The 27,206-nt window shown below is 46.5% G+C and overlaps 1 protein-coding gene across 1 annotated transcript in view; it reads right to left on the bottom strand.

The window, feature by feature from the left end:
* Positions 1-10,858: 10,858 nt before the first annotated feature.
* The window catches only part of TMEM151B (transmembrane protein 151B), a 47,128-nt gene continuing 30,780 nt past the window's right edge, over positions 10,859-27,206 (bottom strand). The window contains exon 2 of the mRNA XM_077485411.1: positions 10,859-13,232. Within this exon, the coding sequence (XP_077341537.1) occupies positions 11,799-13,232 (1,434 nt within the window). The 3' untranslated portion in view covers positions 10,859-11,798. The remainder of the gene's footprint in view (positions 13,233-27,206) is intronic.

Raw genomic sequence — 27,206 nt, 5'->3', positions numbered from 1 at the left:
GGGTGCACAATTACAACAAAGTCATTTTTAGAAAAATAGAAATTTATTAAAGCGGGGTTCCACCCTAAAGTGGAACTTCCGCTGATCGGAACCCTCCCCCCCCCTCCGGTGTCACAATTGGCATCGCTGGACCCCGGGACAGGTGAGTGTCCATTTATTAAAAGTCAGCAGCTGTAGTATTTATAGCTGCTGGCTTTTAATATTTTTTTCCCCAGTACAGTCCCGCTTTAAGAAGGTATTGAAAACAAACATCCAAAGATGATTATTGATATTACAGTACTTTTACAAGTGCAAACTGATTTCATCTCTACATGTTTCGCCTTGATTATTGGCTTCTTCAGGAGATTTTATTGATATCAGACACAGTAAACACTGGAAATAGAAAGAGTTTTTAAGAAAAAAAATGACATGATAAACAATCACAATACATCATAAGTATATAACAAACAAAAGCTCCAATAGGTCATGTGAGTAACCTGTATATTGAAAGCTCATATAAATAGCTTTTTGAATATACAGGTAACCCACGTGACCTATTGGAGCTTTGGCGCCATGCATTTTGCCAATTCATTAATGTTTATATCTGTATTTGTTTGTTATATACTTATGATGTATTGTGATTGTTTATCGTGTCATTTTTTCTTAAAAACTCTTTCTATTTTCAGTGTTTACTGTGCCTGATATCAATAAATTCCCCTGAAGAAGCCAATAACCAAGGCGAAACATGTAGAGATGAAATCAGTTTGCACTTGTAAAAGTACTGTAATATCAATACTCATCTTTGGATGTTTGTTTTTAATACCTTCCTAATACATTTCTATTTTTGTAAAAATGTCTTTGTCGTAAATGTGCACCCTAAAAATCCCCAAATATTCTTCGAACTGTATACTTATCTATTAAGGGATGTGGTGTAGAATCTATGCTAGATGATAAGCAAAAATCTTTTCTCCTTAGCAATAAAAATATGACAACAGTTCTAATCTTCCAAAACGTTAACCAAAATTACAATAAAAGCTTTGGCTGTACATATACTTTAATGACCTTTGGTCCATATTTCCCTCATGCTCACTTCTATCCCATACAGTGAAATGACCATCAGATCTCTCGTTTTGCTCCAGAGCCCCTAAAATTAGTTAGCTTCAGGATATCAGGCCAGTATTGGGGGACCATCAGAATCCATGCTAGAGCACCCCAACATCCCTCTTTCCAGGCTCCATTACTTCTTTGGTACTGAATGTTTAAATGTTGGTCCCCATGCCATGACATCAGATCACGAGGGACCCCAATCTGAGCACTCCAACACTACTACGGTGGCACACCTCCTGACATATCATACTCAATACATTGTCTAATAAAAGCACGTAATAACAGATAATCCCTCTGTGTCGGGACAGGGATTTTATAAAACATTCAGTAGTAATCTCACATACTACGTGATATATAATAACCAGAATTCCCAATAATCTACAGGGATCCAAGGTCACATAAATGATAAACTGGAACACATTACTGCATCAGTCTGTATACCCTATCCATCGCCTGACCTGGATCCTGGTATCCACCAAAATGCCCATACCCAGAGTGCTTTGCTGTGTCACCATATAGAGTTCCTTTAGGAGGATAAACTATGGAGCTATACTCACTGCGACCGATGTGTTGTATCCTTAATTCCCTTATACTGGTTGATATTGTGGCATACGTTTCTGGGTACTGACCCCCGGAGGCCCCCACAGGTAGCCCTCCTATGGGTCATATATGGGTCATGGAGACTGCGTAGAAGTAATAAGGACACCTTCACCTTGAGACTCCCAACTCACTGACCAGCCAACGCAAGACTCCCACTCCAATGACCAGCAAACTCAAGATTTCTAATCCAATGACTGGCAAACTCAAGACTCCTAATCCACAGACCTGCCACCTTAAATTCTTAGTTTATTGATCTGCCAATTTAAGACTCCCAACCTGCTGACCTGACACATTAAAACTTCCTACATGAGGATGCGCCACCTTGAGACAACCAGGTCACTGATCTGTCACCTCGAGACTCCCAACCCACCGGCTTGCTACTTTAAGATTCCTAACTTACTGATTTGCCATCTCACAAATTCCCACCCACTGAGTTACTAGTTCGAGACTCCCAACCTGATGACCTGCCACTTCAAGACATCAAACCCATTGAATCACCACCTCAAGACTCTCAAGTCAATAACCTGCCATCTCAAGATTTCTAACCCGCTGCCACCAGCTCAAATTCCTGGTCCGCTGATCTAACACTTTAAGACTCCCAGCCTGCTTTCTCCCAACTTGCAACCTGCTGACCTGACACTTTGAGATTTCCTACCTGATGACCAAACACGTCGAATCACCAAACTCACTGATGTGCCACCTCGAGACTTCCAACCCACTGACCCACCACCTCAAGTTTCCTAGTTTGCTGATTTGCCATCTTGAGAATCCCATCCAGCTGAGTTCCCATTTTGAGACTCCCAACTTGATGACCCACCACTTCAAGACATCCAATCCACTGACCCACCACCTCAAGACTCTCAACTCGATAACCTGCCACCTCAATATTCCTAACCTACTGAGCTGCCACCTCAAGACTCCCAGCCCACAGACTGGCCACCTTGAGCCTCCAAACGCACTGACCTGCCACCTAAAGACTGTCAAGCTGCTGACCCACCACCTCTATATTCCCAGCCACTGGCATGCTTCCTTGAGACTCCCAACATGATGACCCAACACTTCGAGACTCCAAAGCTACTGATCTGCTACCTCGATATTCCCAGTCACTGACCTGCTACCCCAAGACACCCAACCCACTGGCCCCCCAGAAAGTTAGCCCCCATTTGGTTGGCATACACAGAAACTTCTGTGTTTGTTTTAATACACTTTCTGTAACTGTTACATGTTGTAGAACTAGAGGAAGGGTCTCCCAGTCTGACCACCAATGACCAATCTGCAAATCATGTTCTAGATAACCAGGCAGGGACCACATTCATACATATCACTCCTCTGCAATACAAACTGAAAGGACGTAGTTTTTGGGCACGCAGTTGCAGTCAATGTGTACATTGGTCGCTGGCCAGACTTAAAGGGTGACTATTGACTTTTTTATTTTTGGATACACATCGGAATTTAATAAGCCTAAATGTCCATAATCCTATCCATCTGTGTTAATGTACCAAGAACTGTGCTTCTGTGCCTACAGTGCCATTCATATTGTTTTTCTTTTTATATATATGCAGCATTTGCTTCCTGCCTATTGCACAGAGATTGCGCTTTACTGTTCCTCCCTGTGATCTAATTATATGAATACAATTTCTCAGCACTGATTGATCAGGGAGGATGATTTCAGAGAAATACCAGCTGGATCATCTCCATATCTGAGTTTATAGTACAGTAATGGAAATGTGGCATAGTAAATGTAAAGATTTAGCTTAGAAATTATATAGTATGTTCTCACTGAAAATATTGTTTCCCTTGAAACACTGAGTATAATATGCAAGGTTGGGGGTCCCAGAGAGACGCCGCCCGGCGGCGGGGCCGTGCCGGGCGTAGGACTCCGGTTCTAATTTGGTTGGTTTTTTGAACTGCTGTACATCGGGCAGTGCAGTCTGCATTATGCTAGACCCAAGGGGACAAGAATGAGAGATAGGGTACAACACAGAAAGATCTTAATACTAAGTGAAATATTTCTGCAGGCAGTGATAGGGATCCATATAAAATGGCTACACCTCCCATAGTAAATAAATGGAGATGGTATCTAAATGGGATTGCTGAGTCCTCCAGCACGAGGGACCTCTATATGGTGTGATTAAGTCATCTACAATGTCGTATTTCAAGGGCCCATTCCATCAACCATCCCCATATTCCTATTACATCTACTATATATACACACACAGGAAAAAAATATAAATTTCCCAACAAAAACATTCATTTGAGTCTTTATTGACATTTCATTATCTGTCTACTCAGGAGGGAAGTGAGCCACCTGCACGAGAGGCCAGTAGGGCCTGGGTGGAGGCCACTGGAGGGGCTGATGGAACTTGAGCAGAGGCCACTGGATGGGCTAATGGGACCTGTGAAGAGGCCACTGAGGGGGGATGTAAGACCTGTTAGGAAGCTGCTGGATGGGGGTGATGGGACTGAGTCAAAGGCCATCAGAGGGGGTGATGGGACCCAGTAAGAGTTTATGAAGGGGCTGTAGGACCAGTAAAGAAGCTGCTGGACGGAGCTGATCAGACCCGGACAGAGAACACTGGAGGGGCTGATGGGACCTAGGGAAAATTGATGGGGCGGCTGTAGGACCAGTGAAGTAAGTCTTTATTGACATTTTATTATCTCTCCACACAGGAGTGAAGTGCGCCACCTGCACCTCTAGAGGCCAATGGCGGGGGGGGGGGGGCTGTAAGACTTGTGAGGAAGCTGCTGGATGGAGGTGATGGGACCAGGGTGGAGGTAGCTGATGGGACTGACTGGACCTGGGTGGAGGTCACTAGAGGGGCTGATGGGACCTGGGCAAAGGCCACTGGAAGGGCTGGTGGGACCTGGGTGGAGGTTGCAGATGGAACTGAATGAATCTAGGTGGAGGCCACTGGAGGAGCTGATAGGACCAGGACGGAAGCCACTGGAGGAGCTAGTGGAGCCTAGGACAAAGTTGATGGAGGGGCTGTAGGACCAGTGAAAAAGCTGCTGGATGGAGCTGATCAGACTTGGACAGAGGTCATTGGAGGCGCTAATAGGATCTAGGTGGAAGTTGGGAAATGTAAATTATACTGTATGTGTATGGTGGGGGTTCCAACTCAGAATCTGTAAAGTGAATCAGCCATGACAGAATTATGAGCTACTGCCACTGCGGACTTCTTTTGAGAAGTGCAAGCTTTGGAGCTGTCATCCTCATCCTTCTTTCATTACTTGATAGTTACAGCAACAGCATGTCAGACGTCCCGACAATTCACTGGCCGCATGCTTGTTCCAGGTGATCCACTCACTGACTAATTAGGCGAGGATGACAGACCTGGACCTCATGTCCCTGACTGTTGGAGGCAAGGATGAAGACAACAGACCTGGACCGCACGTTACTGACTAGTGCAGCAAGGATGATGATGACAGACCTGCAGTTGCAGCAATGACAACCCCCATTTTCTAGCCTGATAAAATATGTGGACCCGAAAATTACTATAGAAGGTCCTTGCCTTCTATAGTAGGATGTATAAAATGTCTAATCAGCATTTTCTAGGTCTGAGATGTCGCCAAGGGTAGATCTCAGTGTAGAAGAGGTAAGGGATCCCCTTACAGGTTAGGGTTGGTCTTAGCCCTTGTACACACGGTCGGAGAATCCGTCGGAATGTGTCCTATCGGACCGTGTCGTCGGATAATCCGACTGTGTGTGGTATGCATCGGACTGATTCCGTCGGAATATCCGTCGGACCCAATTTTCCAACTTGTTGGAAATATTTTCCGACCAACTGGTCCGATCGGACATACTCCGATCATGTGTAGAGAATTTTGATCGGACCAAGTGCCACGCATGCTCAGATCAAATTCCTACATCAAAGCTATTGGCTACTAGCCTGAATGTAGTCCCATCGTAACGAAATTACGTCATCATGTTCTGAACGATCGGATTTTTCGACAACTCTGTCCGACCGTGTGTATGCAACAGTTTCGGACAAGATCCGACGGACAAAATCCGACGGATTTGGTTGTCGAAATCTCCGACCGTGTGTACAGGGGCTTAGGTGTCCTAGTTGGGGTTACAAGGGGAAAAAGTTAGGGTTAAAGCTCAACCCCAGGCAAAGATTAAAAACAAAACAAACAAAAAACAACACAATTTATTCCAGTTATGTATTCATTGAATACACACTACTGGAATTTGTAGCTGAATCCGTCTTGACATCAGCCTGCTGTAATCCTCTGCACAGCTGAGATCGGGAGAGAGCGGGTACTCTCAGCCAATCAGAGCTTTGTTGCTTTGCATAGTAATGTCAGTCTAACTCTTATAGGAGGGGTGAGCACTTGGTTGACCCCATCAGGCATGTTGCTGCTTCTTCCTTGTCCAATAATAGGCTGTGGGTGGAGGGCAGACTATGGAAGTAGCAGTGAAGCAACCAATTTTTTCCTGTAGTCACCCATAGGTTTTCGGTGTGGGGGGGGAGGGGGTATTGAAGTGTGCACACAGAGGATAGTCGCAGCTATAAAAGTGAGGTAGGGCATATAACTGAGAACCTGAGATTATGTTTTTGCCTGGAGTTGATAGGGGAAGTATTGGGGGTTAGGTTGGGGTGAAGCCTTACTTTTAGGGTTTCAGGTTTGGTTATTTTTTTTTACACATGATCACCAAAAATCACCAACCTACAGCTGTATTCTTTTTTTTTTATAGGTCATCAATAAACATGTAATCGTCCCATTGATCTTATAGGTTGTGATTGGATGGACAGACACTTGGAGTGGTCACATGGTGGTGGTGGGGGGGTCTCGGTGTTAGAGACTTGGAGTGTGCACGGGGCTTGACATGTGCAATTAGTTTTGTTCCCAATTTGTTTTTTTTTACGAATTTCGACAAATTCGTTAGTTCGAAAATATTAGAATTTTGGGAATTTTTCTGAATATTTTAAATTTCAGAAATTCGAAAATTCGAAATTCGAAATTTGGAAAATTTGAAAACTTGGAAATTCTAAAAAAAAAATAAGAATGAAAATCTGAAAATTCAAAAGAACAAAAATCCGAAAATAAGAACAAAAACCTGAAAATTCGAAAACCCAAAAATCTGAAATAATTTGGCTGTTAGTGAACGTAAAGAATACAGATTTATCAGAAAGTTACGAATTAGCCCAAATAATGAATGCCGTATCTAAACGAATGGAACGTAACAAATTAATGATAAAAAATAATAATAATAATAATAATATTAGTAAAAACTTTTTATTATTACTATTATTTATTATTATTATTTTGATTCCATTTGTTTAGATGCACCATTTGTTATTTTGGATAATTCGTAACTTCAGATAAGTTCGTATTTGTTACGTTCACTAACAGCCAAATTTGAAAGGAAATTCCAATACCTATAATTTAATAGTTAGTTATTATTAGTTAGATAGCTATTATTTGGCATTTTTGGATTTTCGTCATTTCAAATCTTCGGATTTTCTTTCTTATTTTCGGATTTTATCATTTCTGAACTTTTAAATTTTCAGATTTTTCAAATTTTCAGATTTTCGGATTTTAGAATTTACGAATGTTTGAATTTCCGAATCTTCGAATTCAGAATTTTCGGATTTACGAATTTTTTGATTTTTTCATTTATGGAATTTCAGATTTACGAATTTTAGAATTTCCGAATTCTGAATTTGTGAATTTATGAATTCCGAATTTTAGAATTTACCGTAAAAAATGAAAAAACAAATGAAACTAATACAAACAAATTTTTCGGCAGTGTACATGTCTACACAAGCCTCCTTCTGTTCACTCCTCTTAAAGCTGAACTCTGGGCACAACAAACTTTATTTAAATACATTCCTCAACTGCCGCACAGGCTATATATATATATATATATATATATATATATATATATATATATATATATATATATATATATATATATATATATATATATATATATATATATATATATATGTCCACTTTCTGTGCACTAATTGCCTTAGGGAACCCAGTTATAACCTTGTAAAAGTAGCAATGACATCACTGTTCTGTAAAATCAGCCTGTGCAGGAAGCAGAACCATGGGAGGGGCCCAGCAGGCTCCACCCACTACAGAAAACGACAGGAGGGGGGCGGCGACAAGACCAGTCTCCCTGCACAAGGAGAGAGAGAGAGCAGAGCAGTGGGAGGGGCCCAGCAGGCCCCACCCACTAAAGGCTGACTGCAGTAAATGACATGAGGGGGCGGAGACAAGACCAGTCCCCCTGCCCAAGGAGAGAGAGCAGCAGTGGGCGGTCTTTATTACAGGAAGTCTCACACTGGATTACTGCACAGATCTGGAAAAAATTCACAAAAGTTCACAGAGATCCAAGGGAGGATACACAGGACTCTTGTATTTAGACAATATCTAATAATCCCCTAGTTCAGTTTTAGGCTGGGTTCACAGTGTGTGCGGACGCGGCAGGGGTTCTCTGTTTCAGGGATGAATCAGGCCTGAATTTTTCCAGTCTATTTTTATTTATTTTTTTATTCGGACCTGAAACAGAGCCAAAAACGCACAGGACCCCTGTGCAACGTGCTCCGCGGCCACCCCCGGAGATGTGTGAACTGGCTCTACTGACAGCCAATCACAGTCTCCCGTCATGGGAATTGGGGGAAACCCACATTCAATTTGCATCATTGTGAACCCAGCCTTAAGGCGGGTCCTACCCGCTGCGGGCGCCGCCATTAAGGTGAACTTGTTGCTTTACTCATCACTTTAGTTTAAGGACACGACCACCATGATTTTTTTTAGCTAAATATCACAGCAGATATGGATATGGAGCTGATGATCCTAAGTCATATTGATGGGACTGCAGGAATGACCCCAGCAAGTCCCTTTAATAGCTGCACAGGTCAGTCGTAAAGATGGTGGAGGTCAGTGGCAGGTAATTACAAAACAACACTGAATTGCATCATTGGGACAGAAGTTAGAACGGAGCACAGGGTCACTCAGCACTCCTGCATGTCAGAAATTGACCAGAAGAGCCAGTATGGTCAATGCAGAACCATGACCAATGCAGAACCATGGGCAATGCAGAACCATGGTCAATGCAGAACCATGGTCAATGCAGAACCATTACCAATGCAGAACCATGGCAAATGTAGAACCATGACCAATGCAGAACCATGGGCAATGCAGAACCATGGTCAATGCAGAACCATGACCAATGCAGAACCATGGTCAATGCAGAACCATGACCAATGCAGAACCATGGTCAATGCAGTACCATGGCAAATGCAGAACCATGGTCAATGCAGAACCAAGGCCAATGCAGAACCATGGGCGATGCAGAACCAAGGCCAATGCAGAACCTTGGTCAATGCAGAACCATGGTCAATGCAGAACCAAGGCCAATGCAGAACCATGAGCAATGCAGAACCAAGGCCAATGCAGAACCTTGGTCAATGCAGAACCATGGCCAATGCAGAACCTTGGTCAATGCAGAACCATGGCCAATGCAGAACCATGGCCAATGCAGACAAACTGCAAGAACCAGTGTGGCCAATGCTGGGAGACTACAAGACCTAAAGCAGGGTTAGGCAACCTGGGGCCCTCCAGCTGATGTGGAACTACATTTCCCATGAGGCACTGCAAGGCTAGCAGTTATAATTACTCCCAGAGGCATGACGGGACTTGTAGTTCTGCAACAGCTGGAGGGCCCCCAGGTTGCCTACCCCTGACCTAAATGATGAAAAATTTGCTTCAAATTGCGCACACTTCTAATTCTGTCCCCTCTGGCTGTGTATGACCTCATCAGTTGAATTATTTGCTGAAATAAATCATAAGCCAGTCCCAACTTACCACCCAGAACTGCAAGAATCAGCATGTCCACTGCAGAAACACTACAGCAGCCAGTATGGTCAATGCAGGGACACTACAACAACCAGCATGTCCACCGCGGGGACACTACAAGCAGCTGGATAACATTTTATTTGTACTGGAACTCCTTACTGATTAAAGGGAATCTTTTTTAATCTTTTTTTTTTTCTTTTTTCAGATAATATGTGGAAGGATCAGCTTAAAAAAATATATTCTCACTGCTGTGTTTTTGTGGTAAAACTCACGTTTCTGTCTGCATGAAGTATAGATATAGACGTCTATGGGGGCGGCCATGTCCACTCATTAGGTATGATTGTGTTTCTTTTTGGGGGAGTTGCACGTGGGGAGGTCATAATCTGTCATTCCCCTCTCTTATCGCAAGTCAGATCTGACTGATGGAAAATAATAAAACTCTCTATAAGGCTGTCTCGGCTGTCCTTAAAGGGGACCTGTCAGCATAGGAATCTGGGGGCTGCCACGTCTGACTTGTGTTCGAGGTGCAGGCTCCTGGGCTGTCCACGTTATCCCGGTGTCTCTGACCTAGAACAAGCATGCATCCACTGAAGCGTCTGGAACGGCTGATATAACTGACGCGTTTCAACCGGCCAGTGACTCGCTAAGCAGTGGATGAAGGATGGGGATGAAAGCTCCACCAAAGCTTGAACCTTCTAAAAAACAAATCAGAAGCACCATCTTCCCATCCTGGTAGATTCCTTTTAACCAAGGCAGCCTATCACATTCCCTGATATACAAAATGCCCCATCTAAAAAAGGAAGCATTTACACATCTGGATATGAAATACAACAATTAAAAATATGAAACGGCAAAAACAAAAAAGTGTAAGTCACATCAAACCTCACAGTGATAACGCAAGAATGTGACTCACTGAAATACATTATAGTTTCCCTTTAAATTGCCAATGGTAAGGCATGCTGGGACGTGTAGTTCATAAGCCACCGTAAAGCACTCAGTGGAACTCTATCCCCGTTTATCCATCATTGATCTCCCTATATACAGAAATCCGGTATTGACAGCCATACTTGCGGTGGAACTCTAACCACACAAATGCACGCCTCCATTTTGCTGACTCCCGCGGCCTGCAGTGTATGGTGACTCTGCACTTTGTTGCAGCCCCTTTTGGAGAGCGAAAGGGTTAAGGCAGCAGAGAGACCTTTGGTAGTGATGGTAATTCCACACACTGCAGCTCGGGGGAGGGGAAGGGGGGAAACACATGACACCCAAGTAGAGGAGTGTCAGCGTTTCATGTTACATAACTGAGGGGGGGAGGGGGAATGGGTGACATGCAATAAGAAGCTCATTAACAATGGTGTAAGAGGTGAGATAATTCTTCGTAATCTGTGTATATACAACCTGAACATTCTCATGCTGAATATGCTGTGAGTGGATGAGGGAGTAATAACCACATGTGAAAATAAGAGAGAGAGAGAGAGAGAGAGAGAGAGAGAGAGAGAGAGAGAGAGAGAGAGAGAGAGAGAGGTCCGCAGTGATCCATTAATCCCAACTTTCATCTCGCTTATTGGCCTCCAGTGGCCGGTGACGCCTCCATTAACCATCGTGTAATGGAGATATTGCACATTCAGTCAGTGAGAAATGCTGAGTTTAGTGTCTCCTCTTCTCGGAAATCCAGTTCCTGGCCCACAATTCCCTGCGCTATCCCATGTACAGCTCACTGGTTGACCATCGAGGGCAGACCCGTCCCGAGAACACGACTAAACAACTTGGAAGGTGATCCAATGGATGGACAGGAAGTGCTAACTAATGGATGAACTATTGCCTAATTTTTCTGCTACTGAATATCAAATATCCAGTCCTGTAATGTCCACCTGGTGCCACATTCCACCCCTCGTCCAAAGTATAGTAGACAAGAGCCAGTGGAAGAACTTTTCCTTGGTCACCTTTGTCCTCCAATGGTCCGTGGTTTGGTTCTTGGCTTTGTACATCACTGTGGACATTGTACAGGACCGTTATGGCTCGATCCATCAAAGTCTTAGTGTATAAATGTCTTCATGTGTCTCATCCACATTCCACCCTTAGCCGCCAGTTTGGCAGCTTCCTCAAGATCTGTTTGCTTTTAGCACCTGTACTTCATTGATGCCATGATCCGTTGGCGTTTGCCGTGTGCCATTAGTATTTTTGCATGTTACTGGGCTCCTCATGACCGTCGTAACAATGAAGTCATCTCCTCTGGGTTTTGTGATGATAACACAACATTTTATTTTCAGCTTTTTTTATTTTATTTTTTAACTCTATCACAGTGAGGTTTCTACACAAGAACCGTTGCGGTGGAGGCGTCGGTGGTCGTGATTTGTGCAGCCCTCATTGCGGTGAACAATGAGGATAGGGAAATAGAGAGCATCCTGGTATGGAGGTGGCTCCTCCTCTTCCACCGTTACCTGGCTGGACAGCCTGGTCTGCTCAGTAGGAGCGCTTTGCTCGTTGAGGCTTTCGCTGCGGCTCTGCCACAGGCAGCTGCGGCGGGATCCGTACAGGCGCCCCAGGGAGAAGCGGCTGCTGCTGAACGGAATCCTGGGGCTGCCGTTACATATGCTGAGAGCACTACGGGAAAATATGGAGGAGCTGCTGATTGTACGGTGGCACCTATCGCAGTTCTGGCGATAGCCCTGGGTATATCGGCAGGCAGTGTAGTTAGAAGACATGCCCGCCAGATCCATGAGAACAGCTTCGGAGTAGCTGGGCACCAGCTGCTGGTTGGACCGTATGTGCCATTCCAACTCGGTGCTATCGATGGTGTTGACCCGGGGCATTCTCCGGCACAAGGTCCGGTCATCGGCAGGCGTGACCGGCGTAAAGTCAAAGCCAAACAGCTTCTCCACGTGATAATGGACACACGATGTTCGGTACTCGTTCAAGACTCTTAGTGGCCAGGAGAGCGTTAGAAGAGCCGCCACCCAAAATACATAGTGGGAGACGTACCACGGAAGGTTGTCTGGGTCAGAAAACGCAACCATATATTCCTTGAAGTCCACGTTTTTTAAGTGCATTCCCTCCCGAGCTTCCATGTAATCATCCAGGCCCTCGTTCTCCGTAAAGAATCTTGCCCTCTGGGTCAGATAAGAGTTCTCAGACTCCACATTTGCAAAACTAAAGCACTTTGTAAAACGCAGCCGCGTGACCGGATAGCTGTCGAGGCCTGCCAGCTCTTTCGAGACATCCTTCACTCCGCAGTTGTTATAGTCAAATTCCGATTCCGCCACGTGGGTGTTGACCCGCTCGTGGTAGACCTGGGTGGTGGTGTAGGCATCTCCATTTCTGTAACGGGTCACCTGCCGAGTCCGGCGTACGTAGTGGTAGCTGATGGCCTTCCACCAAATACACGGCGTGGCTTGCTGCATCCTCTGCACACGTTCCTGCACGCTCTCCAGGTCTACTTTATACTGCATCTCATTCCGCGTGTAGCAGTGCCAACATTCCACCAGGTAGACGACGTACAGCATGACCAGGAAGGCCAGGGGGATGTAGACGTAGCCATTGGAGCAGGGACTGTCATGATACATCATGGAGTTGCCTTTGTAGGCGGTGTCGAAGGTCAAGCGGGTGACTTTGGTAACGTGACACCAGGTCATGGCGCCCATGCAGCTGTAGATGAGAAGCGACAGAAGTAGACATTTCCAGTGGGACTCCCGGCACAGCGACTTGCTGAATGACTGCTTCACCGGCGTTTGCTGCGGAGATAAGAAACAAGAGAAGACTGTAAAAAAAAAACTGATCATTTAGAATTATCACTTTGCAAATATTGTGTGACTATGTGTTCTTCTCAGCACTATCTGTAAAATCAGTCTTTATTCATCTTCCTAAACTTGGAAATCATAAGGAGCCAGGGGCGGACTGACAACTCATGGGGCCCCCGGGCAATAGGAGATTATGGGGCCCCTTGGGCAATAGGAGATTATGGGGCCACACAGTATACACAAACACACACACACACAGTATACAATCACACAGTATGCACACACAGTATACACACACACAGTTTACAATCACACAGTATGCACACACAGTATACAATCACACAGTATACACAGACATGTTTCTATTGGCTGAGAAGGTACTGGAGAGGATGTCGGTAAGGGACATTTCAGAGACAAATGTAAAAACAACACATATTTTTACATACTGTCTCTGGTTTTACTGAGGTTGGCAACCCTGATGGCATGGGGTTGGCAATCCTAGTGGCATGGGGCCCTCGGGCAGTGCCCGAGTGGCCCAATGGTCAGTCCACCCCTGTAAGGAGCACCCACTGTTGTCTCCTGAAACATCAGTGATAGGATGTAATTGAAGCACACTGGGAGAAAGGCGAAGGGTCCAGCTCAGTGCCAGGAGCCAGTAGTTTGTCGGGAGGAGGGGAGTTCTATGTACTCAGGTTACATGCTCCCCGTTCATTCTTACTTTGGCTTTCCTATAGGATTTGCACCCCATACACACAGGTAGTTCTGTTTCTCTATTGGTGGGTGGAGCCCTGACTCTATGCAAATGTCCAGACCCCAATTCATCATCTATTATGGTCATTTAACCACTTTCAGCCCCGGAACATTTTGCTGGCTTAAGACCAGACCACTTTTTGCGATTCGGCACTGCATCGCTTTAACGGACAATTGCGCGGTCGTGCAACGTGGCTCGCAAACAAAATTGACGTCCTTTTTTCCCCACAAATAGAGCTTTCTTTTGGTGGTATTTGATCACCCCTGCGGTTTTTATTTTTTGCGCTATAAACAAAAATAGAGCGACAATTTTGAAAAAAAATGCATTATTTTTTACTTTTTGCTATAATAAATATCCCCCAAAAATATATAAAAAAACATTTTTTTCCCTCAGTTTAGGCCGATACGTATTCTTCTACATATTTTTGGTAAAAAAAAATTGCAATAAGCGATTATTGATTGGTTTGCACCAAATTTATAGCTTTTAAAAAATAGGGGATAGTTGTATGGCATTTTTATTAATATTTTTTATTTACTAGTAATGGCGGCGATCAGTGATTTTTATTGTGACTGCGACATTATGGCGGGCACACCGGACATTTTTGACACATTTTTGGGACCATTGTCATTTATACAGCAATCAGTGCTATACAAATGCACTGATTCCTATGTAAATGACACTGGCAGTGAAGGGGTTAACCAGGGGGTGGCAGCGTAGGGGTTAAGTGTGTCCTAGGGGCGTGTTACTAACTGTGGGGGGCTGGGCTGTGTGTTAGTGAACACTGATCTCTGCTCCAATCACAGGGAGCAGAGATCAGTGTCACTTGTTGCTAGGCAGAACAGGTAGATGCTGTTTACATCGGCATCTCCCAGTTCAGCCTCCCCGTGAGACGATCGCGGGTATCCCCACGACTGGACTCACGGGGATCCCGACCGGTACAGTCACGCCACCGGCATGCACGCAATGGCAGGACGGCAAATACAAATGGACGTACCTGTACGCCAGTTTGCCTGCCCGTACCATTCTGCCGACGTACATCATCGTGCGCCGGTCAGGAAGTGGATAATATGTTGGCATATGCAATGTTTAACGACTTGCCGACCAGTGCACGGCGATATACGTCGGCACAATGGCACAGCTGCGCAAATGGGCGTACCTGTACGTCTCCTTTAAGACGCGCCATTGCGGGCGTGTTTGCCCCCGCCGCTTACTCCGTGACCGTGCCCATGGGACCTGCAGACTCGATGTCCACCGGTGTCCCACGATCGTGTCACGGAGAGAGCGGCAGAACAGGGAGATGCCTATGTAAACAAGGCATTTCCCCTTTCTGCCTAGTAACATGAAAGCGATCACTGCTCCCTGTTGGGAGAAGCGATCGCTGTCATGTGAGTAGTGAGCCCACCCCACCCCCCCCCACAGTTAGAATCACTCCCAAGGACACACTTAACCCCTTGATTGGCCCCAAGTGTTTAACCCCTTCCCTGCCAGTGTCATTTATACAGTAATCAGTGGCTATTTGTAGCTCTGATCATTGTATAAATGTCAAGGGTCCCAAAATAGTGTCAAAAGTGTCTGACATGTCCGCCATAATTCCGCAGTTCCGATAAAAATCGCAGATCGCCGCCATTACTAATAAAAAAAATATTAAAAAATAATAATAATAAACATGCCATAAATCTATCCCCTATTTTGTAGACGCTATAACTTTTGGGCAAACCAATCAATATACGCTTATTGCGATTTTTTTTTACCAAAAATACGTAGAAGAATACATATTGGCCTAAACTGAGAAATACTTTTTTTTTTATATATATATAGTTTTTGGGGATATTTATTATAGCAAAAAGTAAAAAAAATAGTTTTTTTTTTCAAAATGGTTGCTCTTTTTTTGTTTATAGCGCAAAAAAAACCCCAAAAAAACTCAGAGGTGATCAAATACCACCAAAAGAAAGCTCCATTTGTGGAAAAAAAAAGGACGTCAATTTTGTTTGGGTACAACGTTGCATGACCGCGCAATTGTCAGTTAAAGCGACACAATGCCGTATCGCAAAAAAATGGCCTGGTCATTAAGGGGGTAAATCCTTCCGGGGCTGAAGTGGTTAAAGGTCAAAATAAAAATTTCTTACTGAGCCTTAATATGCATCTTACAGGAACAATACAAGAACTCACAATGAAGATAGAATGAAGTTACATAAAAAAAAAAAAAAGGGGGGGGGCAGTCATTTTTTCAACTTTCCATCTATTGAATCTTCCTCCCTTGTTATTGTTATAACTTTGGATAGTAAACCATTTTTTTTCTGACAGTAAATCCCTTATACAGCCCACTTCCTGTTTCTTGTCTGGTCATTAGCCTAAGATTATGACATCATACACAGCTCTCTCCCTCTCTCACACTCATCCTCTCTCTGGAGAGGGGGGGGGGGGTGAGTCATAAGACGACCAATGAGAGCTGCAGAGCTGGAGGTGTTCCTTTGCGTGTCTGCGTAAATCCAGGAAGTGAACAGGCAGCAGCTTCAGCTGCCCACAGTTAAAATGGCTGCAGCCATACTAAATGGAGGGAGATTTCTGCAGCATATTTTGCAAGTACAGAATCACAGTATATATAAAATAATATGCAAAGTGGTTGGAGGGAAGCTTCGGAATGGCAAAGATGTTTTTTATTACAAATTAAGTGAGCAGACTGCAGTTCCTCTTTAAAGTGTTACTAAACCCAGGACCCTGCATTCAATATATCTGGTCTCCCACAGTACACAGTACACGGAAATGCAATCATTTCAGTAAATATAAACCGCTAAATACCTTTTTCTCATCAGCAGTCTTGTGACTTCTATCAGTGTCTGGTTAAAGCTTGTAGGAGAAGTTTTCATAGTGCACTGAGCTGTCCTATCAGGGTCCAGGACCTCTGACCCTCTGTCTGGCCCTGTGCTGATCATATGCACTCTTCCCAAGAAAAAAAAAACAACTCTCTAGCAATACCCACCAAACTGAGCATGTGCAGAGTGACTCCATAGACTCTGTCTTATCGGGACCTGTTTTGTAGTCAGTGAAAGAAGAGGAGGATCTGTGCGTACAGGATCAAACAGCCTTTTTACACAATGCGAAGGATTAACCCTTAGGTTCCACAGTGAGTATAACAAGCATGTTTTACTGCATATACAGACTGATTTTACTGTTGTTGGGTTAGTAAAAATTTAATACAGTAACCACAAGGTGGCAGCATAACCAGAAACAATCAATTATTGAAAGGGCATAAGCTATCATGCTTATCAATATTATCAAAATGCAAAAAAAGAGAGCCTCCATTTAATCGACAATTTGGTGAGAATTGGGAGATTTTTTTGGCAATATTTTGGCAACATGCATTGGAATCAATGGAGAAGAGAAAATTTGATATTTTTTTGGTTGCTTTGGAGGGCCCATCGACACTCCCAAATTGCAGTAATATACCTAACCTACCTGTAATGCGACATGCTGCAGAGCACAGCAGTGCATAGAGTTTAATGAAAGGGTCATGTGCTTTCTTATGCCGCGTACACACGTTTGGAATTCCGGGTAGAAAAAGACCGATGAGAGCTTTTCATCGGAAAATGCGACCGTGTGTACGCTCTATCGGAATTTAGCTGTCCGAAATCCCGCCAGCCAAAAATTTATAGCATGTTTTCAATTTTCCTGACGGAAAAACTTTCTATCGGTAATTCCGATCGTGTGTATGCAATTCTGACACGCCAAAAATCACGCATGCTCAGATTCAACTACGAGACGGAAGCTATTGGCTACTGGCTATTGAACTTCTTTTTTCTAGTCCCGTTGTACGTGTTGTACGTCACCGCGTTCTAAACTATCGGAATTTGATGTGACCGTGTGTAGGCAAGACAGCTTGAGCCGAATTACGTTGGGAAAACCATCAGAGCTTTTTCCGACGAGAATTCCGATCATGTGTATGCGGCATCATACATGTTAGGGTGTGTTGGCAGCCCCTCGACTGCTTTAACGCAACATACAATAATATGCAGCATAAGGCACATTGACGCACATGGGCTAATCCACCGCAAAGAAGTAAATGGGCCCTAAGAAAGGAGTTCTCTGTTCCCAGGTTACAGGTTCATTCTCTCTTTGGCTTTCCTATAGCTTTTGTACTCCATACACACCAAGGTGAATGTGCTGCCTCCAGCAGTTATGTGGGCAATGCAACTGCATCTATGTTTACAGCTTATGCTTTTTCACTAGTTGATTGCTTTTGGTTATGCTGCCACCTTCTGGTCATTGCATTGACTACATGTACTTTTTTGTAACTCCTTCCCTTTTGAATGATGTAACTTCCTTCCTTCTTCATTGTGAGTTCCTGTAAGATGCATATTAAGGTAAGAAATATATTTTTTTGAACTTTAAATATTGCAGATGCCAACATCTAGTGCATTAAATTGTTTTCTTTCGACTCCTTTGCATGCAATAAAGATATTTATGGATACCAAGTGTCTGGTACGTTCAGGCCAGGCATGGAGGACTCAGGAAGGCATATGCCAATATTACAGCTGGAATCAGAATTAAAAGAGCCGACTTGGCCCAAGCTGTTGCATTCACTGAAAGCCACCTGCTACTGCTATTGGAGGTTGATGGAAAGCAGCCTTATCTAATGGAGGCTGCCTTCCGCCATTGATATTGGAGGGTGATGGAAAGCAGTCTTATCTAATGGAGGCTGCTATTGCTATTGGAGCTTGATGGAAGGTGGCCTTATCTAATTAAGTCTGCCTTCCACCATTGCTGTTGGTGGATAAGGCATACGCCAATATTTTGGCTGGAATCAAATATAAAAGAGCATACTTGGCCCAAGCTGTTGCATTCATTGAATGTCACCCGCTACTGCTATTGGAGGTTGATGGAAAGCAGTCTTATCTAATGGAGGCTGCCTTCCGCCATTGCTATTGGAGGGTGATGGAAAGCAGCATTATCTAATGGAGACTGCCTTCCGCCATTGCTACTGGAGGGTGATGGAAAGCAGTCTTATCTAATGGAGGCTGCCTTCCGCCATTGTTATTAGAGGGTTATGGAAGGTAGCCATATCTAATGGAGGCTGCCTTTCGCCATTGCTATTGGAGGGTGATGGAAGGCAGCCTTATCTAATGGAGGCTGCCTTCCGCCATTGCTATTGGACGGTGATGGAAAGCAGCCTTATCTAATGGAGACTGCCTTCCGCCATTGCTATTGGAGGGTGATGGAAAGCAGCATTATCTAATGCAGGCTGCCTTCCGCCATTGTTATTAGAGGGTGATGGAAGGCAGCCTTATCTAATGGAGGCTGCTATTGCTATTGGAGCTTGATGGAAGGTGGCCTTATCTAATTAAGTCTGCCTTCCACCATTGCTGTTGGTGGATAAGGCATACGCCAATATTTTGGCTGGAATCAAATATAAAAGAGCATACTTGGCCCAAGCTGTTGCATTCATTGAATGTCACCCGCTACTGCTATTGGAGGTTGATGGAAAGCAGTCTTATCTAATGGAGGCTGCCTTCCGCCATTGCTATTGGAGGGTAATGCAAAGCAGCATTATCTAATGGAGACTGCCTTCCGCCATTGCTATTGGAGGGTGATGGAAAGCAGTCTTATCTAATGGAGGCTGCCTTCCGCCATTGCTATTGGAGGGTAATGCAAAGCAGCATTATCTAATGGAGACTGCCTTCCGCCATTGCTATTGGAGGGTGATGGAAGGCAGCCTTATCTAATGGAGACTGTCTTCCGCCATTGCTATTGGAGGGTGATGGAAGTCAACCTTATTTAATGGAGGCTGCCTTCTGCCATTGTTATTGGAGGGTGATGGAAGGTGGCTGTCATAAACTAGATGTGACCAGAACCGTGTGACTGCGACATAGGGAACCAGACATAAATAAGTGAAGGTAAATTTATTAAAGTAAACGCATATAAATGTGAACACACCAACAACACAAACTGAGTGAACAAACCAAACAACCAAACAGTGAAGATAAACAAATAACCAGTATATGTAACAAAAGGGAGTACCAGAATCGTAGTCAAGCCAGGCCAGGGTCATAAATGGGAGGTCAGCAGATGGGGGGACAAGGAGAAAGGGAACAGGTACAGGAGGCAGGATGCAGGAATCAGGGAATCAGGGAAGAGGGATCAGGTATCAGGTCAGGGCTCAAGGACAATACCAAGGCAAGGTGTATATGAACTTGCCGGGTATTTATAATGGCTGCTGTCAGTCATGTGACGCTTGACTGCAGAAGGCAATACCTGCTCCATACTGCCAGGATCCCTCCGCTGGTGGACACCAGTACTGCGGACCAAAGATTACATAATTCCAGCAGGAGACACCTGCTGGTGGATCGCAGTACTGCATGCCAAATGAATGATATTACCAGCGGAGGGAACCTTTCCTGACAGTACCCCCCCTCAAAGGAGCGACCTCCGCACGCTCCAACTAGCAGTTGCTGGGGAAAGTCCATTGCGTCAAGCTGGGCTATGGGCAAAGTCACATTAGGTTGGGTAACGGACACTTCAAGCAGGGCAGCAGACAGAACCACATCGGACCGGGAAGCTGGCACATCGGGCTGGAAGGCAGGCAGCGGCACGTCAGGCTGGAAGGCGGGCAGCGGCACGTCAGGCTGGAGGGCGGGCAGCGACACGTCAGGCTGGAGGGCGGGCAGCGACACGTCAGGCTGGAGGGCGGGCAGCGACACGTCAGGCTGGAGGGCGGGCAGCGACACGTCAGGCTGGAGGGCGGGCAGCGACACGTCAGGCTGGAGGGCGGGCAGCGACACGTCAGGCTGGAGGGCGGGCAGCGACACGTCAGGCTGGAGGGCGGGCAGCGACACGTCAGGCTGGAGGGCGGGCAGCGACACGTCAGGCAGGAAGGCGGGCACTGGGACGTCAGGCTGGAAGGCGGGCAGCGACACGTCAGGCTGGAAGGCGGGCACTGGGACGTCAGGCTGGAAGGCAGGCACATCAGGCTGGACAGCAGGCACATCAGACTGGAAGGCATCGGACTCCAAGGCCGGGACATCAGACTGCGAGGCCGGGACATCAGACTGCGAGGCCGGGACATCAGACTGCGAGGCCGGGACATCAGACTGCAAGGCATCAGACTGCAAGGCCGGGACTTCAGACTGCAAGACATCAGACTGCAAGGCCGGGACTTCAGACTGCAAGGCCGGGACTTCAGACTGCAAGGCATCAGACTGCAAGGCCGGGACTTCAGACTGCAAGGCATCAGACTGCAAGGCCGGGACTTCAGACTGCAAGGCATCAGACTGCAAGGCCGGGACTTCAGACTGCAAGACATCAGACTGCAAGGCCGGGACTTCAGACTGCAAGGCCGGGACTTCAGACTGCAAGGCATCAGACTGCAAGGCCGGGACTTCAGACTGCAAGGCATCAGACTGCAAGGCCGGGACTTCAGACTGCAAGGCATCAGACTGCAAGGCCGGGACATCAGACTGCAAGGCATCAGACTGCAAGGCCGGGACATCAGACTGGAAGGCATCAGACTGCAAGGCCGGGACATCAGACTGGAAGGCATCAGACTGCAAGGCCGGGACATCAGACTGGAAGGCATCAGACTGCAAGGCCGGGACATCAGACTGGAAGGCTTTAGACTGCAAGGACGGAACATCAGACTGGAAGGCCAGGACATCAGACTGGAAGGCATCAGACTGGAAGGCCGAGGCATCGGACTGGAAGGCATCAGACTGGAAGGCCGGGGCATCGGACTGGAAGGCATCAGACTGGAAGGCCGGGGCATCAGACTGGAAGGCATCAGGCTGGAAGGCCGGGGCATCAGACTGGAAGGCATCAGGCTGGAAGGCCGGGGCATCAGACTGGAAGGCATCAGACTGGAAGGCCGGGGCATCAGACTGGAAGGCATCAGGCTGGAAGGCCGGGGCATCAGACTGGAAGGCATCAGGCTGGAAGGCCGGGGCATCAGACTGGAAGGCATCAGGCTGGAAGGCCGGGGCATCAGACTGGAAGGCATCAGGCTGGAAGGCCGGGGCATCAGACTGGAAGGCATCAGGCTGGAAGGCCGGGGCATCAGACTGGAAGGCATCAGGCTGGAAGGCCGGGGCATCAGACTGGAAGGCATCAGGCTGGAAGGCCGGGGCATCAGACTGGAAGGCATCAGGCTGGAAGGCCGGGGCATCAGACTGGAAGGCATCAGGCTGGAAGGCCGGGGCATCAGACTGGAAGGCATCAGGCTGGAAGGCCGGGGCATCAGACTGGAAGGCATCAGGCTGGAAGGCCGGGGCATCAGACTGGAAGGCATCAGGCTGGAAGGCCGGGGCATCAGACTGGAAGGCATCAGGCTGGAAGGCCGGGGCATCAGACTGGAAGGCATCAGACTGGAAGGCCGGGGCATCAGACTGGAAGGCATCAGACTGGAAGGCCTTGACATCAGACTGCAAGACGTCAGGCTGGAAGGCCGAGACATCAGGCTGGAAGGCCGGGACATCAGACTGGAAGGCGTCAGGCTGGAAGGCCGGGACATCAGACTGGAAGGCGTCAGGCTGGAAGGCCGGGACATCAGACTGGAAGGCGTCAGGCTGGAAGGCCGGGACATCAGACTGGAAGGCGTCAGGCTGGAAGGCCGGGACATCAGACTGGAAGGCGTCAGGCTGGAAGGCCGGGACATCAGGCTGGAAGGCGTCAGGCTGGAAGGCCGGGACATCAGGCTGGAAGGCGTCAGGCTGGAAGGCCGGGACATCAGGCTGGAACTCTGGCTCTGGCACTCTGGGCTGGAGCTCTGGCTCTGGCACTCTGGGCTGGAGCTCTGGCACTCTGGGCTGGAGCTCTGGCACTCTGGGCTGGAGCTCTGGCACTCTGGGCTGGAGCTCTGGCACTCTGGGCTGGAGCTCTGGCACTCTGGGCTGGAGCTCTGGCACTCTGGGCTGGAGCTCTGGCACTCTGGGCTGGAGCTCTGGCTCTGGCACTCTGGGCTGGAGCTCTGGCTCTGGCACTCTGGGCTGGAGCTCTGGCTCTGGCACTCTGGGCTGGAGCTCTGGCTCTGGCACTCCGGGCTGGAGCTCTGGCTCTGGCACTCCGGGCTGGGACAGATTGGTAGGTGTGGAGGCAGGTTGGGTTAATGGTAAGACCATTTTGGTTGGGAAAAACTTTCGTTTTTTCTTTGGCTTAGCTACTGAAGCTCTGTAGGTGACTGCAGGACTGTAAATAAGGGGTGCAGCAGACTGGAAAGGAGGATTGTGATATGGCAGAGAAGAGGTACCAGTAGTTGGGGGAAGAACTTGTGGGTTTGTAGGCAGCGGAGAGGAGGCAGGTGGGTTGAATGCAGGATAAGTACAGGGAGTAGAGACTGGATATGTGTATTTGGTTGGGAGCAGCGTGTACTGGGCTGCAACTGAGGTTGACATGGCTGGTGGGGAAACATACTTTTGGGTAGGCTCATACCTGATGGCAGAGGTGGATTGTTTGGCTGGGGCTGATTGCACCATGTCAGACCATGCTGAAAGTATGGGTTGTACAAACTGAAGTTTTAAGTTTCCCTGTCCAACAAAAGACTGAGCAGATACAATGCACTCAGCAATCACCTGTGGGGAACAGGCTGAGTAGTGTTCACAAAAATCAGCAGGATCATCTTCAAAAAGCCATACTAAAGATACAACCTGATTCATATTAAAAGGAGGAGTGAAATCATCACGGCCATCTGGGATACAGGGCAGGGCTAGCTCAGTACAGATCTTTATCAAAGGCTGCACCTCCTCAAACAACATATAACCCTGATCAACCAGGGAGTGAGCCAAACGCATAGCTGCAAACAACTGGTCACTAGACCATTCTTTCAAAGCCAGGCGGCAATAATCACCACTCTCAGACGCCAGCAGAGAAAAATAAATGATCTCATCAGCATTCATGTTTGCAACCAAACTGAAGCAAATGGTTCCCCTGTGCAGCCACTTCTGGTCAGGAATGGCCTTGGTATTCTGTCATAAACTAGATGTGACCAGAACCGTGTGACTGCGACATAGGGAACCAGACATAAATAAGTGAAGGTAAATTTATTAAAGTAAACGCATATAAATGTGAACACACCAACAACACAAACTGAGTGAACAAACCAAACAACCAAACAGTGAAGATAAACAAATAACCAGTATATGTAACAAAAGGGAGTACCAGAATCGTAGTCAAGCCAGGCCAGGGTCATAAATGGGAGGTCAGCAGATGGGGGGACAAGGAGAAAGGGAACAGGTACAGGAGGCAGGATGCAGGAATCAGGGAAGAGGGATCAGGTATCAGGTATCAGGTATCAGGTATCAGGTATCAGGTATCAGGTATCAGGTATCAGGTATCAGGTATCAGGTATCAGGTATCAGGTATCAGGTATCAGGTATCAGGTATCAGGTATCAGGGCTCAAGGACAATACCAAGGCAAGGTGTATATGAACTTGCCGGGTATTTATAATGGCTGCTGTCAGTCATGTGACGCCTGACTGCAGAAGGCAATACCTGCTCCATACTGCCAGGATCCCTCCGCTGGTGGACACCAGTACTGCGGACCAAAGATTACATAATTCCAGCAGGAGACACCTGCTGGTGGATCGCAGTAATGCATGCCAAATGAATGATATTACCAGCGGAGGGAACCTTTCCTGACAGTGGCCTTATCTAATTAAGGTTGCCTTCCACCATTGCTATTGGTGGATAAGGCATACACCGATATTTCGGCTGTAATCAGAAATAAAAGAGCATACTTGACCCAAGCTGTTGCATTAATTGAAAGTCACCTGCTACTGCTATTGGAAGGTGATGGAAGGCAGCATTATCTAATGGAGACTGCCTTCTGCCATTGCTATTGGAGGGTGATGGAAGGTGGCCTTATCTCATGGAGGCTGCCTTCCGCCATTGTTATTGGAGGGTGATGGAAGGCAGCCTTATCTCATGGAGGCTGCCTTCCGCCATTGTTATTGGAGGGTGATGGAAGGCAGCCTTATCTCATGGAGGCTGCCTTCCGCCATTGTTATTGGAGGGTGATGGAAAGCAGCCTTATCTAATGGAGACTGCCTTCCGCCATTGCTATAGAAGGGTGATGGAAAACAGCCTTATCTAATGGAGGCTGCCCTCCACCACTGTTATTGGAGGGTGATAGAAGGCAGCCTTTTCTTAGCCCGGGGTGAAGATCAGGACATGCTTAAAGTTTCAGTAAACCTGGAGTGGAAATCCCATCCAGAGAGAACTGCTCCGCATGCCGTAGTGTCGGGAATATCTCGGGGATCTTTGCTTTCGCTTCCACAGCTCTCGGGCCCCACTTACAATACAATCAGTAGCTGGCAGGACTGGATCACTATCATGTGACCACTGTGACAGCCATTTACAGTGGTCACATGATGACCGATTCTTCCCGCCCCTGGGGGTTCAGAACTTTTAAAAGGGACACCTGGGTGGGCGGGGATTAAACTGTCACTTTTTATGGGTTGTTATGCAGGTGAAGCTTTACGGAGTTACCTCTTGAACTGCACAACCAGGAACCTATTGTTCTTGTTATCCGCAGCCTTGAAACTATCCAGTTCTTTGCTGGCATGAGCCACTTTACAGCTTTTTTTTAAAGCCACTCACAAAACCATTAAATTCATATTTATTGCTGGTATGTGAGCAATAACATAACAATTACGAGGTGTTTAGAAGTTTAAACTATCAGGAATGAAAGAAGAGGGAAGCTTGTTTGGCCTGAGCTGCCTGCCTACCAACATGCAGGGAAAACACAAATCTTTTATCTGTCATTTATGAAGAGGTTCAACGGAGGCTGAATAAATATACAGGAGAGCTAAAACCTTACCCGTATAATACTAGAGACTCATCTCCACATACAGTCACCCCGGGTCCTGATATGATACTGCTGTGAAAATATGATGAGCGCCGGGAGAATCGCTGTGCATTCAATGCCTTAATTACTCTGCTTAGTCCCGGGCTGTAATCCAGCCTGTAATCCATTAAAATGGTTTAGGATTAACGAGCAGATTGAGTGGATGTGTAAAACAGGCAGATGTGACGCCTTTCTCTCACATGCATCAAGATGTGTGGTTATATGAACCCAACAGGTGCCCGCAGGGGAGACAGCCACATCTGATTGGATATAGCAATGCCACCAGGTGGCCAGAGAGAAGATGGCCTTATCTGATTGGATACAGAAACACCAGCAGGCAATGGAAGAGGAGACGGCCACATCTGATTGGATATAGCAATGGCAGCAGGTGACCAGAGAGAAGATGGCCACATCTGATTTGATATAGCAATGGCAGCAGGTGACCAGAGAGGAGACGGCCACATCTGATTTGATATAGCAATGGCAGCAGGTGACCAGAGAGAAGATGGCCACATCTGATTTGATATAGCAATGGCAGCAAGTGACCAGAGAGGAGACAGCCACATCTGATTGGATATAGCAATGGCAGCAAGTGACCAGAGAGGAGACGGCCACATCTGATTGGACATAGCAATGCAGCAAATGACCAGAGAGGAGGTGGCCATATTTGATTTGATACAGCAACACCAGCAGGCGATTGAAGAGGAGACGGCCACATCTGATAGGCTATTGCAATGCCAGCAGGTGACCAGAGAGGAGACGGCCACACCTGATTGGATACATGAATGCCAGCAGACACTCTGGAGAGGAGAGGGCCACATCTGATTGGCTGTGTAACCTTCTACTTTCCTCTCTCCAGCAGTTCTGTTTCCCACCATCTGTGCCGGGTGGTGAAGCCTGGATTCTGCGCCAATGTCCAGGCCCTGATCCTTCAAGCGGAGACATTCCTTATGCCCAAAGGCTTGTATACACCTGATGCAGTTGAACGCATTTGCAAGAACAATTAATTTTGTTTTCACTATTGTGATGCTTTTAAGAAAAATACAGCATGCTATATTTTTTCCACATGAATGCACTGCCAATGCAAATTAGGAAAAATAAATAAATAATGCCAAAAAAAGCCGCAAAACCGCACCACAAACACATCAATGTGCATGTGGAAGCACACGCTGAACTTGGGGAATATGTTATATAGGGGCCAAAAAAGGCGTCTCTCTCTCTATACTATCATTAGGGATAAACAAAGTTGGGTGTTTCCATTCATTGCAATTTTTTTGAAAATCAGGAGATTTTTGGCAAAATGGTTTGGAGTTATCGGGTGAGGGGAAAATTGGAAGTTTTTTTTTGTGGTCCTTTTGACACTTCTGTATTGCAGGAAGGCCATATGCAC

Source organism: Lithobates pipiens, unplaced genomic scaffold (assembly GCF_037356315.1).
Source record: "Lithobates pipiens isolate NorthernLeopardFrog02 unplaced genomic scaffold, aLitPip1_a1.2 Scaffold_18, whole genome shotgun sequence".
NCBI classification, from domain to species: domain Eukaryota; kingdom Metazoa; phylum Chordata; class Amphibia; order Anura; family Ranidae; genus Lithobates; species Lithobates pipiens.
Note: the sequence above shows the minus strand (reverse complement) of the source record. Positions and strands in the feature narration are given on the sequence as shown.